This window comes from Emydura macquarii, unplaced genomic scaffold, assembly GCF_026122565.2.
Source record: "Emydura macquarii macquarii isolate MOO-44397 ecotype Brisbane River unplaced genomic scaffold, CSIRO-AGI_Emac_v2 contig_1254, whole genome shotgun sequence".
NCBI lineage: Eukaryota > Metazoa > Chordata > Testudines > Chelidae > Emydura > Emydura macquarii.
Window position 1 is genome coordinate 3,997,157 of NW_027131391.1, and position 17,991 is coordinate 4,015,147.

At 47.2% G+C, this 17,991-nt stretch overlaps 1 protein-coding gene across 1 annotated transcript in view; it reads left to right on the forward strand.

Annotated features, from left to right (window-relative positions):
• Positions 1–3,936: 3,936 nt before the first annotated feature.
• The window catches only part of KSR2 (kinase suppressor of ras 2), a 242,708-nt gene continuing 228,653 nt past the window's right edge, over positions 3,937–17,991 (forward strand). Inside the window, exon 1 of the mRNA XM_067550125.1 lies at positions 3,937–4,116. Coding sequence (XP_067406226.1) covers positions 3,937–4,116 — 180 coding nt within the window. The remainder of the gene's footprint in view (positions 4,117–17,991) is intronic.

Genomic DNA, 17,991 nt, shown 5'->3' on the forward strand with positions numbered 1-17,991 from the left:
ATTAATGAAAATATTGAATGGTGTCAGACCCAGCACTGACCCCTGTGGGACTCCACTACATATGCCTTCCCAGCTGGACAGCGAACCACAGATTGCTTCCCCCCATCCACTAGGCCAGTAACTCAATGATGTCCGTGTAGTTGCACGTCTGTAAATTAGTGTAGAAACTGTCTCCTTTTCTTTCCTTACCTGTACTTCAGATCTTCTCCCTTATGCTATTTTCTTCATTGTCTGATCACCGATCCTGACAATCTCCTCAAATTCCAAGAGCGCAGAGGTCTATGCTGTAAAACTACCAACAACATGGATCTGAGGTATGGCTCCATCCATCAATCATTGCCCAGAACAATCATAAAGCTGCAAGTGTTAATTAATACAGTACAAGGCAACAACTTACCCCAGTGCCTTGTGGCTACCATCTGTTTCTGCAGCCATGGACCAATGAATATTGCCTACCTGATAAGACAGCAGAATAATACCCAATTCTATGTATTAGCTGATAGCCAAAGTTTAGCTGCTCCATCCAGAATTTAAAGTAGATCTAATCCTGCACTCCTTACTCAGGCAAATCTTCCATAGATGGAGGGAGTTTTTCCTGCCTGAATTGTACAGAACTGAGGACAGTAATTGCATTTAATCATAGATATCTGTGGTTGGGGTGGGCAAAGCCAAGCTTTAGGTTCTGCCATGGGCCTGATGTGTGAACTTGGGCAAGTTGCTTAGTTGCTCTGTGCTCAGTTCCCTGATTATAAAATGGGGATAATGACACTGACTTTCCTTTGCACAGTGCGCTAAGATCCGCAGGTGACAAGTGCTAGGTAGGAAGTGCCAAGTAGTGCTTGTAAATTATATCTCTGCTTAATAAAAACGAGACTACATATTCTAGATCCAAGCCGTAGCATTATGTCCAATATTTCCTGCAGTTATGTGCGTGCAACCGCCGTAGACTCCAAAAGCTTATGTTGGTATTTAAAATCCTATTGTGGCAACCAAGAGTAGCATTTCTAATACAGTAGCTCCCGTGAAATCCAAGTAGAGAGGGAGTAACTGATTGTGTGTGTGTGTGTGTGTGTGTGTGTGTGTGTGTGAGGGGGAGATGGTTTTCAGCAAGCATGACTATGATGCTTGGAATTCTTTTGCCATTTGGAAGTAGTTGCTTGATTATGGGCCAAATCCTGATCCTCACAGACAACAATGAGAGCAAAAGCTGGCCCTACAGTTTCCCCCATTCTCTTGCACTCCTGCTGTAGGACTGTATCGTGTTTGCCTTCATCACACAGGTTGTCCCACTGACTTTGACCTGGCCATGTAAGTTAGTAAAACAAACAGGATTTAGCCCATATCTTAACCATATTCACGTCCCCTTGAGGTGAAATGAAGGTGGGAGGGGACATAAGAGTGAAGAGCTTTTGAAACTACTGCTGTTGTCCATCCAGTTCCACAGATCATTTGCTGTAAGTTTGGCTAGTAAGGAAAGAGGTGGTGATTGCCCGTCTTTCTATTGACAATTCCTATAAACCTATTTCCACTGTGTTGAAAGGGACACTATTAAATCAGAAATTTATGGCCCAAATTCTGCAATGTCTATACAGGCCAATGGGAGTTTGATTTGCTAATGAATACAGGACTTGATCCTGCATATGTATCTTTTAATTCCTAAGTATGTTACTAATGATACCCTATAATAATAAAGAAACCCTATTGTTCACCCATTATGCTGATTATTTTTATTATTTAGAAAATGTGCTTCTAAAATATTTAAATTGTGAACCTAAAATTAGTTGGCATTGTTCCCTCAATTGTGCTGATGATAATCCCTAAACAGGGGGTATAGATGAGAAAAACACATACCTGAAGCAAAAAACAAAAACAAACAAACCCAACAAAAATAGTTGGAATAGATGGGATGGGAATAGATAGGCACCATCCCATTTTAATTGTTGTTATGGTTTGAAGACATTCCTGCAAGTTTACAAGCTAAACCGAGATATAATACTACAGCTTGCAACGGTGATGCTGCTTTTGAAGCCGTTACTGTGGAATACAGTAGTATCTTCTTTTAATAAACTGAGTTCATGAGACCTACAAAACAGGGCAACTGGGCTCATAAGATGCCCCCTCTCTCTCTCAGCATATATGCCATGCGCCCAGCCATTTGATAGCATCGTCATCACGAGTTGTTCGAGAAACCCCATCTGAAGAGATTGGCCGCACAGTCAGGGCAATGGATCAGCATTCACGTTGTGCTCCCCATTAGTACCCAGGCTGGGGAAGTTCATGATCTAACCAGTGGACCAAATTCAGCTATGAATTTTGGTCACGTGCCATCTGACTGCGACCTCACTGTGTCGCTCATCCTTCGACTTTTGAGCCAATGGACCAGCGCTTTGAATTCTTCAGCTTCATGTTCTGTCAGCAGCTAAGTGCAGCGGTAGAAGAGGCCCTCATGTGCAGGAGAGTCCTGCATTTCATGTGGTACTGAGATGTTCCCGGTGGAGTTGCTGCTGTTCATTCTACTAGCTGGGCCTGTCCTTAGGTATGAGACAAGGAGGTGAGGGAAATCTCTTATTGGACCAACTTCTGGTGCTGAGAGAGACAAGCTGTGGAGTTACACGGAGCTCTTCTTCAGGTCACCTACGGGCACCCCTCTTCAGAACCCACCACTCCCATCCTGGGGTGCATCCGCTCTGCCCCTCTCCAGAGCCCCCGCACCCACCATGGGGTGCCCCTGCTGCACCCCTCTCCTGCACCCATCTTGGGGTGCCCCTGCTGCACCCCTCTCCTGCACCCACCTTGGGGTGCCCCTGCTGCACCCCTCTCCAGAACCCCCTCCTGCACCCACTTTGGGGTGCCCCTGCTGCACCCCTCTCCAGAACCCCCTCCTGCACCCACTTTGGGGTGCCCCTGCTGCACCCCTCTCCAGAACCCCCACCCACACACCGTGGGGTGCCCCTTAAGCGCGTCCCTCCAGAATTCCCCCCACGCCTGCCTATGGGACCCTGTGCTGAACCCCCTGCACTCACCCTGGGGTGCCCTTGCTGCACCCCTCTCCAGAGTCCGCCACCCTGGGTGTCCCTGCTGTGCTGCACTCCAGCGCCCTCCCTCCCACTTACCCTGGGGTGCCCCAGCTGACTGTGCCTCTGCAGACACCCCTCCCCCCGACCTCCCACGCTCTCCCTCCAGGAACCTCTGCAGCACTCCCTGCCCAGCGAGCCCGGCTCGCGCACAGAACGGGCTCGCGCCTCTCCCGGGGACAGGCGCGCGCCGCGTTGATTGACAGGCAAGATGTCGGTGTGGGAGCCAGGCAGAAGGGGATGCAGCAGCCAGCACGGGAGCCAGGCAGCAGCATCCGAGCAGGAGGCAATGCAGGCAGCATCTTGGAGGAGCCTTTAATGCACGCCAGCCTCCCACCATCACCACCTGCACAGCCTCCGGCACAAGGTGGACAAATGCAAGCCCTTCACTGCCAGGGGCAAACCCGGATCTCACCCTCAGTGAGCAGAAAGAAACTGCCACCAAAAATTCTGCATGGAGCTGGTGTGTAAACAGAGCTGCTGCCCGATCGCTGCGGCTGCCACCGGCTCCTGAGTGCACACACAGCATCAGCACCACTACCTGGGGTGCTCCGGCTCCAGCCTCTCTCGCTCACGCTCTCCCCCACCCCTCCGGAGGAGGCACTCAGAGGGGAGAGGACACTCGGATGGAGGCTGCTTGACACACAATCAGATCCACTCTTCCTATTTATTCATTTGATTTGGGGGAGGGGGTTGTTGTCTCCCGTGTAAAGATGCTGGCTCCCTTCATGTTGCATTGTTGAGGACTGGAGGGGTGGGGGTGAGCAGGAGGGGGTGGGGGTGGTTGGGGGAGTTGGACACCACCATCCCTTTGATCTGGGAGGAGGTGGAGGAGGAGGAGGAGGGGGCTGCAAAGCGAGCTATGGATGAGGAAAACATGACGAAAAGCGAAGAGCAGCAGCATCTGAGTTTGCAGAAAGCCTTGCAGCAGTGCGAGCTGGTCCAGAACATGATCGATATCAGCATCTCCAACCTGGAGGGGCTCCGCACTAAATGTGCCACTTCCAACGACCTGACGCAAAAAGAGATCCGAACCCTAGAGGTAGGTTTTACCTTTGCAAAAATATATAGAGATCATTTCAATCTCTCGCTCCCTCTTCCCCCCAACTCCCACAAATATACTGGGGAGGGGGGGGGGGCGAAATATGCACGATTTTGTATATTTCTACAATCTGTCAAACCCAAGCTTCCTTTTCAAATGCTTTTATTTCTCTCTTAGTTTTTGCAAGGGAGGTAGATTTCCCCCCCCCCCCCCACTGTGTATTTGTTTATATACAATGGGGGCTTGTGTGCAGTGTAATAAATTAAGGAGCTGCAGTGAGTTCAAATGAGCCTGCGCGCTCTGCAGGTGGCCAAAAGGTGGTTCTTGCACATAAAATGTGGCTGTCTATAAATAGAGAGTGCTCTTTCCCCTTGTATTATTCTGATTTTTTTTTTTTTTTTTTGCATGTCAGGAGGCAAGCATTCAATTTTGCATTGCAAACCCCAGATCTCTGGGTGGACAAATCCCCTTAAGATGTAATGAACAATTGGCATGTTTAAAAATAAATAAATCCTGCCTGGGTGAATGGAGGTACTGGGGATCCCCTCTTGGAGAAGGCCAGTGATGCTGCTGGGAATCTTTCTAATCTTGCATTAGGCTAATCAGTCTTTTGGTTTCATGCAAACAAGGAGGTAAAAGGCTTCTTGCCAGCAGCACTGTGAATATTGCAAGAGACCCAGAGAAGGCTAGCATGACGGCAGTTTCTAAAGGCCAGGTTTGCAGGGGAGTGATCATGAGGAGTTAAAAATAACTTGCATGTATGCACTGGAGATTCATTTTAAATGCCAGGAGGGCTAAGGGGAAAAGAGGATCCCCCAAGGCGTTAATTGGTTTGGGTAATGTGCATTGGGTGGTGCTTGCCAACAGTAATGGCAGCCCTGTTGGAAGCAAAGAAAAGGAGTTTTTGGGGGTGGGGTGGATTCCCAGTGGCTGGGATGGTAATAAGGCGAAGCATGCCGTTGTCATGCATGACACCAGGATGCTTATCCTCACTCCCCACCTGTGGAGGTGATGGGGATTTTAAAAGGACTCTGAGGCCTGAAGCCTCCAGTATCTGGCAGTGTGCTGGTGACAGACCTTGCTGCATTTTATTCTAGCGGCATTGCTATAGAGAAGGTTGTGTCAGCATATCCCTTAGAATAGAAACCCCCGATACAGCTAGACTGTGGCCTGTAATCCGGGGCAGTGGTTCTGCCTGTTCCACCTCGGGGAAAGAAGTATGTTTGAAAAGATACATTAGGACTCCCCTGTCTGCGTGGGTTTGCAGCTTGGTATTACATTTCCCCCCCACCCCAGTTGAAATTTAGCACAAGAAGTCTCAGCTTAGTGATTTAAAAAAATAAAATAAAATAAAATAAAAAGGACCTTTACAGATGAAAGAAATATAAATAAAAATCAGTGCTGTTTCCATAGAAGTTGGAAATGGGCAAGGGCTCTTGGATCATCCAGTCCATCTGCATATAAATAGGCTCTCTTTCAAAGTATGCTAAGATAATTAGATGTTTACCAGTTTCAGGAGGATTTGAATGTGTGGATGTAACTTTAAATAGATGGGAGGCTTTAAATAGAAGGCAGAGACTCCACAAAGTCTGCTAGGGCAGGAGTTCTCAGTTTGGGGATCCTAGCTAGATGAAGAGGGAACCCGGTGTGCAAAAGATAGAGAACCACTGCGGGCTTTGTTGTTACCTTTCTGTTTTATGTGGAAAATGCTCAAATATTTGGGTGATGGACAGCGCTATAAAATCCTAAAGTAGATAGGTAGAAAATGAGCTGCCGAGCGTGGAACTAAGCAAGTGACTGTGTCATCACATGGTGTAAATGCTGTTGGAGAAACATGTTGAAAAGAAGATATTTAACTTTGTACCATGACTGTTGCTCATTGGGGATTTATTGCCTCTCTTTGTTTTTTTTTTTTTGTTTTTTTTTCTATGAATACTAGAAAGTTACGCATTTTTGTCCAACAGTTTTTCTAACCTTGAGGCCTACAGTTAAGCTCCTAAACCCTACATGGGCACCTTAATAACTGTCTCTTTGAGCAGCTCTGAAAGTCAGGCCACAGTTATTTAGGTGCCTGTCTATGTAATTAGGGCCCTAACTTTAGGCCTGCAGGGTAGAAAACTGCATCTTTCTATATAAGAAGGCAGTCGTGGCTCTGGCGATGAGGATCCCTGTCCACTAGCAGTTGGACTAGCCCCCAGCATGCTTTACGTGAACGACCAGTGAAAATATCCGTGTTGAAATTCTGCTTGGGAAGTGCAAACTGCATCTGCCTGAACCTTCAGTTTCATTTTTGGGGCTTCATAGGAACCTTGTTAGCAGAGGCTGGAATAGGGTTGTGCTGAATCAGTGCTTCCCACTCTTGGGGCAGCACTGTTTCTCTGGGTCCCCTATTGAAAGGGAGGCTGTGACCACTATCTGCCACTGCAACTCTTCCCACACCACCTCCCTGCTGCCCCACCTTGGGGTGATCGTCCTACTTTTGGAGACCCTGAGCAAACTTAGCCCCAGATGGTAACGACTTTGGCACGATCCTGCAGCCACCACTCATGGGAAACTTCTGTTGAAGTCAGTGAGTGGCTTTGGTGTGTTGAAGTACACATTCAGGGCCTCTGCCACCACAGATCTGCGCTACTGACCTAGGGTCTGGTTCTTTGCGGTGCCTCCAGGGGGTGTAGCTTGGAAGAGGCAGGTCAAGGAAAAGGAGGGGCCGAGGTGGCTTTCTGACATCTTTCCGCTCTCTAGATTGCAGGCTGCTCTGGGGACTGAAATGGCCCTCATAGTAAATTAGAGTCTCCCGCAGCTGCTCCAAGGTGCAGCACCTCATCCTAAGTTGGCTGCAGCCTGCAGCACTGCTTAGGAGCCCTGTTCGGTTAGGCACTACAGGCCTGTCCCATCCTATTACTAATCCAACCCCTCTGGCCTTCAGACCTGACCCTGGCATGTTCCCAGTGATGGGGCTTAAAGGTGGACAATGTAGGGCCATTTAAGGAAGTCTTATGCTGTGCCTGTACCAGGGGAATTCCTCTCTGGCCAGTTGCAGTGCCTGCGCAGCCTCTGTACGCTGCCAGAGTGGGGCACCTCTGTGCCCCAGAGGTGAAAAGCTCTGTGTCCCATTAACAATCGCCCAGAGCCATCCAGGGGCTTTGAGTCCCTGGCCACGAGTGATTCCACCAGACCGTTTCCTATACACGCTTCTGAGAGGGACAGGATTATTTTTTTCATGTAATTAAAAGAGGAAATAAACTAGAGCCATCCGATAAACACAGACCCCGTGAAATGGATAATAGAGGGACAGGCATTGAGTTGGGGGCACTTTGCTCTGCTCACTGCCAGGGCCAACTGGTTCAGCTCCTGTTCCCCCTCTTTCTGGGATGGCAAGGCCAGGAGGTGCTCAGCTCCAGAGTAGGGGGAAGGCGTGTCTTACATCACTCAGCAGCACCTGGTTAAAGAACGGGCTCTGAAAGACGCTGTGTCCAGTCAGCCGAGAGTGGTTGGCTGGGATCGGGATGTGGGATCTAGGAGGCAGTGGTTTAAAGTGTGTGAGGAATCTGTAGGGCACTTCCTGGGGAGCAAGAAAGGATTTGGGCTGGGCTGCTGTGATGCGAGGCCCAGTTCCCCCTGCTTTGCACCTTGCAAAGTCAATAACTCCTCTGCCGCCTGGGTGTAAAATGCTACAGCATTAGACCAGTTGTGTTGTACGTCCACATTGCTTAGGTGTCAACAACGACATCAGGTGCAAGGCAGTGGGGGAACCAGGCCTCCTCTGATCATCATGTCTTCTGTGGACCATAAGAACCAGCAAGTATCTTTAAGGCCACACAGACGGTGCTTTGCTGGGTGCGCGCTAATGATCCATGCCCACTACCAAGCCCACGCAAGCAGTGAGGGGAGTAGAACTCACGACCTTCTGCTCCATAAAGGCACAGGGCGTCACCTGCTGAGTTAAAAGAGCAACACCTTGAGCTTATCCGCTGTAGGGAAGTGTCTGGCTTTCAGATCCTAGGCATAAGTTTGCTGGGCTGAGAGTTAGAACAAGTCTCTTGTGAATCGAGCAGACGGGATTTTGAAATCCCAGAGGGACAACTCCTAGGGAACCCCACTGTGGCATTTTTACCAAGTTATGTCCCAGAGCTGGTCTACAATTTAAGCAGCAAATTAAAATGAAAAACATTTGTGGTCACAGGTAATTGCTATTGAAACTTATGGTCATCATGTTTGGTTTTTAGAGAGGAGTTTCTGGTGAAAGGGGCTGTGGGCTGGACCGACTACCCTTTGGGATGAGGGGAAGCTGCTAGTAGGCATGTTGTATAATGCACAGCTGCAACTAGTACCTGGGGAGGTTCTCAGCGGAGAAGCCAAGGACTTAGTGTACATGGAGATCACCTATCTCCTCCTGTTTAGGATCGGTCCTTCTAAGACGGCTCTGCAGCAGGTTGGTGTGGAGGGTCGTGCCCTTCTCTGTCCATGCCAAACCTGTGGCGTGTGTTATGTAGGAGGTTGATCGAGAAGATCATAATGATTCCTTTTGACTTAAAAATCTATGAATCTCTCCTGTGAGCCAATAGACTGCTCTCTCTGGCATGCAATTTACTAAAACATTTCAGTCAAAGCTTTCCCGCAGAGAGGCACGGAAGTTGTATGGGGTCACTTAGAGTTTACAAGCCAATGGTTACGCAGAACACTCTCTGGCCAAGATTTTCAAAAGTGACTACTGATTTTGGGTGCCCATCATCCATGCCCACCATTGTTTTTCAGAGTGTGGTGATCATCACTTTCTGGAATTGGGGCCCTTCTCAAGTATGATGCTCCAAAATCAAGGCACATCCAAGGCTTTTGAAAATCTTGACTTGTACATGTTTTGGCAGCTAAGGAGAAATGCAGCAATTGGGGGATGAGGTAAATGGATGATGGATAGCAACCCATCCTCCACTGCATCTTTTGGAGCTTTGCCTCATTCTTCACCTTGATAATCTGATGAGTGGCTAAACAAAGCAGTTTTCCTGGTCCGCATATACCCTATCTAACTAGGCATTTGTACCACACTCATTTCATGGTGTCTGGGCACTTTACCTGTGCTGCTTTCCACCGGCAGTTAGCAGATATAGTTCATGCTGCTGTTGCCTCTAGGAGATGTAGCAGGTCCTTATGTTATGTAAAATATTCTGAACAACCACAATGAATAATGTCCAAATATGGCTATCATTATGGTTTGTATTACTGCGGTGCTTACGGGTGCCAGGCATGGACCAGGAGCCCGTGGTGCTACACGCTGTGCAAACACTGAACAAAAAGGCTATCCTTGCCCCAAAGAGCACCTTGCAGTTCCATAAACCATGAAAGCAAATCCCTGGTAGTTCCTGATGTCACTAGAACACCTTAATCTCCTTGTATCAATCAATTGTGATGCATGTAATTCTTAATAAACTCTTAATAAGCTCTCTCTGATTTATATTTACAATAAACACACTCTTTGCATTTAATGTGGCCATTAGGTTTCATGAAACAAACAGATTTAATTGGCATGGATTCTTCTTATTACAGGTCAAACAATTTCCTTTCCCATAGAAGAGAGTTTTATGTAGTGGTTAGAGCAGGTCTCACTCACAACCTTGGACAAGTCATTTAATTGTTCCATGCCTCAGTTTCCCCATCTGTGTGATGGGGATAATACAAGGTACATACAGCAGAGCACTGAATGCATGGGGTTTACTGAATGCAAAGTGCTTGCAGTTCCTTTGGTGAAATATGCTCTACCAATACAAGTATTGCTAATATAACGAGTTGGTGTGGGTTTAGCGCATTTTGTTGAGGAGGAGGATGGATCATTATTTGTATTACAGCAGTATCTGGAGGCGCCAAGATCAGGGCCAATTGTGACCAGTGCGGTGCAAATACACAGCAGGAGACAGATCTTGCGCTGAAGCACTTACAGTCTGAGCAGACCAGACAAAGGGTGGGAGGGGAACAGAGGCACAAAGGGGTGGAACAATTTGCCTGAGGTCAAACAGCGGGCCAGTGGCAGTTCTTGCGATATCTGGTCCCAGGCAAGTACCCTATCCACTGGACCAGGCTGCCTCTGAGGGATGAAGTTTGACATGAGGATCATTTTGATCTCCCAGGCGTGTAGAGTGGTGCATGAATAGCAATCAAGAGAAAGGGAGTTCCCTGACGGTATCAGCCAAGCAAAACGGGAATCCCCTGTTGTGTGTCTGGTGTGTGTGTGTGCAGGGAGAAATCATCGGTGTCTGATTTAAAACCCAGGCCCTGCTGCACTAAGAATCAGCTGGCGAACTCTGTTTAAGTCAACAGGTGGCTGCAGTAAGAGTAAGCTGTGTGATAAAAGCATCTGCCCAGGTTTTTATAGAGGTGCTGACTGATGGTGTTTCTATTATAGAAACAAGATGATTTCCAGTAAAGGAGTGATAAATGGTAAACTCAGGGCCAGATTCTGGTCTCTGGCACAATCTGGAGTGACTCCATCAAAGTCAGTGGATTTCAGTGGCATTACTCTGGATTTACAGCTGTCTAAAGGAGATCAGAACTTGGCCCTGGATCCTTGCCACCACAAAATCCCAAGGACATGACGTAGGCTCAGAGCCCCAGTGAAGAGGAGGTGTTTTGTAGCTTTCCATCTGTCTGCGAAGAATCAAGTCAGATAGTGCTTGATTGTCAGCATGTGGCATAAAAATAACAGGCTAGCTCTTGCGCTTGTGGAATAGCCGTGGACTTGCGGCCTGATCCAGAGCACATTGAAGTCAATGGAGAAAGACTCCTGTTGATTTCAGTGGGCTGTCAGGCCTTGTTTACTAAATAATTTTATTGTGTGCATCCGGTGGAGTCTACAATTTGGGGAGCTATGCACTGCTCTGAATGGGGAGTATTATCCGGCGGGGGGGTTAAACAATACCTCTGATTAAGACTTGAAAAGTTTAGCATTTTTTTAATTGCAACTTTTAGAAATTATTTAAATTCTAGAAAAACATTTGAAGTGTCCTTCAGTGGAGAGGGCTCCAGACTGCAACTTGGGAAACGTAGACTCCATCTCTCTGGCTCTGCTTCTGACTTACTTCGGGACTTTGGGCAAGCCACCTGCCCTCTTCATACCTGTGTTTCCTCTCTTCCCCTCCATCTGTCTTGTTGTTTAGATTGTAAGCTCTTGGAAGCGCCTCTTACTATGCGTATGTACTTAACACCACAGGGCTTTGATCTCCATCAGGGCCTCTCAGTGCTATTGCAAGGCTAATAACAATCACAGATTTTAGGTTTGATTCTTCCCGTGGTTGTGTGCATAGTGCAGAAGAGAATACATGAAAGATGGGGTTAGATTTACACCAGTATAGCTCCATTCCATTGAGTTCAGGGGAATTACATCAGCATGAACCTGGAGTAATCAAGCAGTGAATCAGACCTTATATTTTTCACCTGATCCTGATCAGCTAATCCTGATTTGGGGGGATTAAAATAGCTATCTCAATTCAATTAGTTTTTTAAATGATTGTTTACCATGTTATAGTGTGTGGGATTCTTTTTATTTCAGATGGTGTAATTGTAGAGGGAGTTGGTAGCAACCTCTATGCTGAGGTTGTTCAAAACTCTCCATTCAAAGGAATTCTTGTGACTTTTTTTCTTTGAGATGCTCTCAGACCACATTGTTAGCAGCAGTCCTTTGACCAACATCACTGTCACTCCTTATTTTTAAAGGCTAATTGGGAGAGCCATTTTTCATTTCTGGACACCTGGGTTCGATAGATCACAAGTGAAATACCAGCTAGTACCAAAACCTTACACCCAAAAGTCCAGACAGTTTGGATCTGTTTGTAATCTGGATTTAGAGCCAGATTTCGCAGATGGCCTATCTCTGGATAACAGACCAGACCAGAACATTGGATCCAAACTTCCTCATGTTTTGGAATGTTTGACATCTGGATCAAAATTATTGGGGGTTGAATTCCTTTCTAGTGTAAATGTTTCCTGTCCTCAATGGCCGTTTGTCACCTTGCATTTGGATAGTGTAAAGTACTGGCTAAAGTGTTCCACTGCCTTCTGTGGGATAGAATTACTGCTGCTCAGCTACGTTTCAGAGACCCTGTACTGCTAACAGTTAAGGAGCCTTTTCTAGTGCATGTGGCTTGAGGTCAGTGATTTTGGAATAAGTGAATGTGAATTCTGTTGCGGCTGTTAGGGCGAAGTTCTGAGTGGCCCATGCTGGGCTAAGTAGCAAGAACGACGAAGCCCTGGGTGGCTTTGCATGTGGTATAATAGGACTGGACATCTCTGCAAAGGAGAGACTTGCACTAGTGATGTTCCTGGTCAGGTTTGGTGTACACTGGCAAAGCTGTATAGACAACAGGTGCTGAGGCTCTGCCTACACTATGCATAGCTCCAGTCAGTGCTGCATTTCACAGCCAGCAACATGCAGCATTGTTTACAACCCTAAGCCTGTATTTCCCAGCAATGTATTATAATAATTTATAATAACACACTGACAGTACAATGACCGTGGTGCCTCTAGCCTTCAACAGAGCTCAGGGCCCCATTGTGCTTACAGAAACACGTCGTGTTCCAGGAAATAAACTAACGGGACCATTATGGCAGAGAAGGCCCTTCAGAAATATCACTGCATGTTACAGTGCTTCATAACATTACATAAAATGCAAAGGGTCCCTCATCCCAGCTGGCTGACCCAAGTGTTGACCTAACTCTTACTTTGTTTTCTTCCCTTTATTTCTAAGTCCACATAATTCATTTTTCCCCCGGTGTATGTGTGTGTTTAATGCTGGTGAAAGGTGACTGCTCTGGTGGTCAAAGTTCTTTATTTAACCATCCAGTAAGTACACCATAGGCAGTGCAATGCAGCCTTCCCACCCCCGGCCTGGCCAGAATGCTTCGACCCTGCTCTGCTTGGGATGAGCCGGGAGTTCAGACTGTGTGGCCCATTCATTCCTTGGCCCCTCTGATGAGACTGTTGGCAGAGAACCCAGTTACAGCCTATTGTGGTGGTTATGGCTAAATTTACTTCGACCTGGTCTACACCCAGTGCTTGTGCCCTACATAACTATTTGAGTTAGGGGATGTGATTTAAAAAAAAATTGATATAGTTATACCAGTACATCCCCTAGAATGGACACTGTTATTTTGGTACAAGAGTGTTTTATACCAGTATAGCTTTTTCCTCTTCTCGTATAGGAATAAGCTATTCCAGTTTAAGCCACAATTATACACACAAGGGAGTTTTAGTGCCTTAACTATACCAGTAGAGATAAAGTGGTGCAAGTTTTCTGTGTAGGTCAGGTCCCTGACTGTAAGCTCTTTGGAGCAGGGATCCCATCTCCCTATGTCTTAAAGTGCCTAGCACATCACTGGTGATTCATACATAATAACAATAACGAGTAGTTTTATCATGTGGACACTTGCGCACTAAGAAATGGACTGAGACCCACCATACAGTCATTGGATGGCAATAACTTTCCTTCCCTTGTTATTGACCTGAACAGGATTTGAAGTGGTGTCCAACAGATTCTGATCTGACTGATTTCAGCAGTGTTACTCCTGATTTCAGTATGGCCCACCACAAGCATTCATAAAGCATGAGTCAAGCCCCCCCCAAAATCATGACATTTAAAAAAAAATAGTGACTTTCTTTTTACTTGCTTTCTGGTTTAGGATGCAATTGGATCACATTTTCAAGCTTTTCTCTGCAACCACAAGGGCTAGAAACCTCCCCTTTTTTTTTTAAGCATGAAAGCTGAGATTCTCATGTAGTCACATGGCTCCAAGAGCTGGGACTTTAAATAAAATACCAAATATCCCAAGACTTTAAGATAAAATTGCGAGAATTGGCTACAAGCTTTTTGCAGTTGTGTGAGCGAGATTAGAATCCAGCCTGCAGTCCCCATGTCCCAATATTAATTCTTTAAACCACCCAGTCTCTTTGTCCTGGTACATTTTAACTAGACCATCTCTCGGTGTATTTTCTTAAAATATAAACACGCTGATCAATTGATGCCAGCATCTCAGCTCTCATGAGCAAACCCTATAAACAAGTGTGCTTAAGAGTTAATGGGGGAGGGGTGGGGCGGGAAAAAAAGAAGAGAATGAAATTAATGGAAAATAGATTTTATTCTCAAGCTTCCAAGGGGCTATTGTCAAGAAGAGAGTTAAAAAAAAAAATTGAGAGAGGGGAAATGCTGACCGCATCTCTCTAACTTCTGAAAAGCCGATCAGTGAGTGTGTCATTTTCAAGTGCATGCCACAGATTGTAAATCTACAACAAATTGATATGTGTTATATAGCCTGGACCTTTTTATTTAATTATAGAATTGGCGTTTGGTTTTCCACTGGAAACATAAACAGGCCCGCAGACATGCCCAGCTGTTGTGTATCTGCTGTTTGTGAAGACACACTCCCCAATCACAAATGCATGCACACTGTGTTTGGCCTGCAGATAGACAAAAGAAAAAATCCAAATACAGGTGTGTGCTCTGAGCCTGATTCTGTTAGATGTTGGGCACCTTCCACTCCCAGTGGCTTAGGCTGAGTTGTGGGCAATCAGGCCCAGTGCCTCTAAGATATTTTGGTCCGTTGGAGGGCCTCAGCACTTGGCAGGAGTTGCTGTATGCAAAGTGCATGTCGGTTAGTGTCCATGTGCATTATGGGGGCAAAGGTTTACATTCTTCTGATGCATCAGGTTTTTCTGGAGGCGGGATGTTACAGTGAACGAACTGGAAGGTTGATCTTTCATGGCCAATCCTACATTCCCATGGATGATTTTACGTATTACCATAGCCCCTAGGAGCCCTAGTCATGGACCAGGACCCCATTGTGTGAGGTGCTGTACAAACACACAATTAAACAACGGTCTCTGCCACTCCCCAGGTTACTGTTTAGCTGTGTTTTGACATAAATTGTTTACAAGAGTGGTGGTGGGGTGGGGAACAAAGTATCCACGCAAGAGAAGCTGTTTTGAAAATACACCCTATTTGGTGCATTCCACAGGCCAAACATTGCTCTTTCAGGTATCTTTAGGATAAAAGGTTTCTCTGGCAGGGATCCCAGAATGGGGCATGTTCTCCACCATAGACGCAGGTATCCTCTCACCCCTTCCTTTGATTAGATTGCTGTTGTTCACCTCAAAGTGGGAGGAGTGCAGATTGTGGCAAGGCCAGGGTTAAATAACTTTGCTCTGTGCCTGCTTTACTGCGAGATTCTGCGGAATGCGTCTAAAATAAGACTACGGGCTTCATCCAGCCCTCAGATACATGGGCATGTGTTTGGTGTGTACCTTGCAAAGTCAGCCCCACCTCGTCTTGGAAGGCCAGGAGCTGGTTTTGCAGTGCACCTAGCACTGAGTCCTCTCAGGTGTCTGTATACAGCTATAAATGCTATGGACTGCCAGCTCGATAAAATGCATGAAAATGGAACCGATATGCAAATACTGCAATCACACACTCATTTTGTGCATGTAGCTCTCGAGTGAGAGACATCTGCTTTACTTTTCATGCATAAACTAACGGCAATGATGACCCTTTGTATTTCTATAGGGCCTCTCATACTCAGGGATCCTAAAGTGCTTTTCAAACTCCCTGTGCAGGAATCTCTTCCCCCGCCGATGAAATGTAGCCACTTCTGGGGTGGAATGTGGCAGCCATTTAACAGAAACACAACTGTTTAGAACAGGAAATGAAGAAGAATGATGCAGCCATTTGAAATGACACGGGGTGGGGGAGGAAGGGGGGATTGAAAGAGTCAGGTTGTCTGTATCCAAACTGGAACTTGGCCTGGACCCTGGGGTTTACCATGCTACTCTTGTGAAAAGTGCCCTGACATCTTTTATGGCCACTATAGTGAGGAGTAGGGATGCCACCTGTCCATGTTTTGAGGTAGCTGTCCTGGGAAGTCTAGTTTTATGGGCGCAGGCTCATCCTGGATGTCCCTTTTTTGTACCTCAGATGTACTCCTGTCATCATGTTGCTGTGCCATCCCCTAACGACCTGCCCAAATTGCTAGGGGGCGGTGCTGGGAAGGAATCCAGGGGCTGGAGCAGCTGACAGGGCCCATCTGTGTTTTAACAGTAGATTAGCCAGCACTCTGACTCTTCTTATGGCTTGCCCATGATCTGTATCCCTCTTACTGTCCACACACTGCATCCAGGGGTCTTGTATGGAGCAGGAGTCTACGCCATGCCAGGCATGCATGCCCTCTTGTATGAACTCCTGTCAGCCTTATTATTTTTCTGTGGGGTCATGGTTCAGAGGCGCCCTCTTCTCTGTGCCAGGCCCTGTATATGCACATAGCAAAAGACAGGCCCTGCCGCGAGGAGTTTATACCCAGTGTTGCCAGGCCCTCCCCCTCGCTTGAGCTGTTCCTTAGACCCCCATCTTGAGTGCACCCTTCAGGTGCCCAGCTTGGCTTCCTTCACCTCTCACAAGGCTGGAACCCCCACGGTCCAGCCCCTCTGGAATTTGGTCTCTCTGTTTCCCACTTGTGTTACCACAACAGGCCTGACTCTGTTTTGCATCTGGAAGCTCTTTTCCTTCGAGGAGCTTTGACCAGTGGCTGATTAAAGTGACTCAGAACAGCTTCTTCAAAACCAAGCATTATTTATTCACCCAAAGGTGCGTAGCTCAGAGAGAGGAGATAAAACAACAAAAGGCCTGAGACATGTGGATCTTCCCTAAATTGTATTCATTCCTTGAAAGTTTTGGGTAAGTTCCACCCTGCCCAGACACCCTGCTCCTGTCCCAGGAGAGCCAGACAGCCCCGCAGCAGCATCTCCTGCCACTGCTGCCTGCTCAACCCCCTTATTCCTCCTCCCTAGGCTGGGGACTTCAATGGGTCAATATCCACTTTGATCCCAGGTTCTGGCTTGAAAGAATAAGCCTTGTTAGCCTCACTGGAGCCCTGGGAGTGGGCATTCCCCAATGAATAGTTCTCCCATTGTTCCCTCAAGGACCCGTGGGCACACTCTCTGATGGTGCCTTTTCTGGCCATTGTTTCCTTTCCTGTTTGTTTCCCCCTAACAACTCCTTTGATTTAACTCCCTGCAGCCAGGCAGGAGACTATCAGACAGGTAAACTGAGGGGCATATGATCTTCATGGAACAAATACAGGGAACTCCCATGTTCTCCACAAGGGCCCTGTGCAGGATTGAGGGAAACTTCATCCCCCGCTAGGGAGTGAGCTCCTCTGGCGGGACTGTGGGGGGAGGGAGCATAGTGCTGTTCTTTGCTATACGGCTGTATTATGTGCAAATCTTCCACGCAGAGTCGATCTGCAACCACCTTTCAGTGTTACCTGCATTAGCAGTGGAGGGAGAGTGAAGGCACAAGAGGTGTGGGGCAGGGAGCAGATGAAGTGGAGAGAGACAGGAGGGCTTTTCTAGGGGGCAGGAGATGCAGAGGAAAGGCTCTTTCCCCAACAGCAGTGAGATTATGTGGAGGGGCAGAAAGAAGGCTAGCGTGAGAGCAGTAGAGGGGTCACCTAAAGGAGCAGGGAGAAACAAGGCCCTTGAGATAAGCTGAAGCAAACCCGCAGAAAGCCTGGCATTAGCCATTGCTGTCACAACCCTTCTGTTTCTCATGCACCGCATTTATCGGGAACGTTTTAAAAGGGTGATGGAAACAGCCTGGCCTGTAGCCCCTTCATCAAGGTGCTAAGTGGGGATGGAGAACCTGCCTAAACACATGGTTCCAATCTGTCAACAAGTTTCATAGGGCTTTATTCTCCATTGCCTTACACCTTGTGCCATCATGTGAACCTCTGCAAAGCAGGTGTGAAACACTACCGTGTTAGGCTCATAAACGTGTTCTGCTCGCACTGCTCTCATTTTGTGCTGGTGGAAAACGCCTGGTGCTGGGAAGGGGAGAGTCAGGCCCT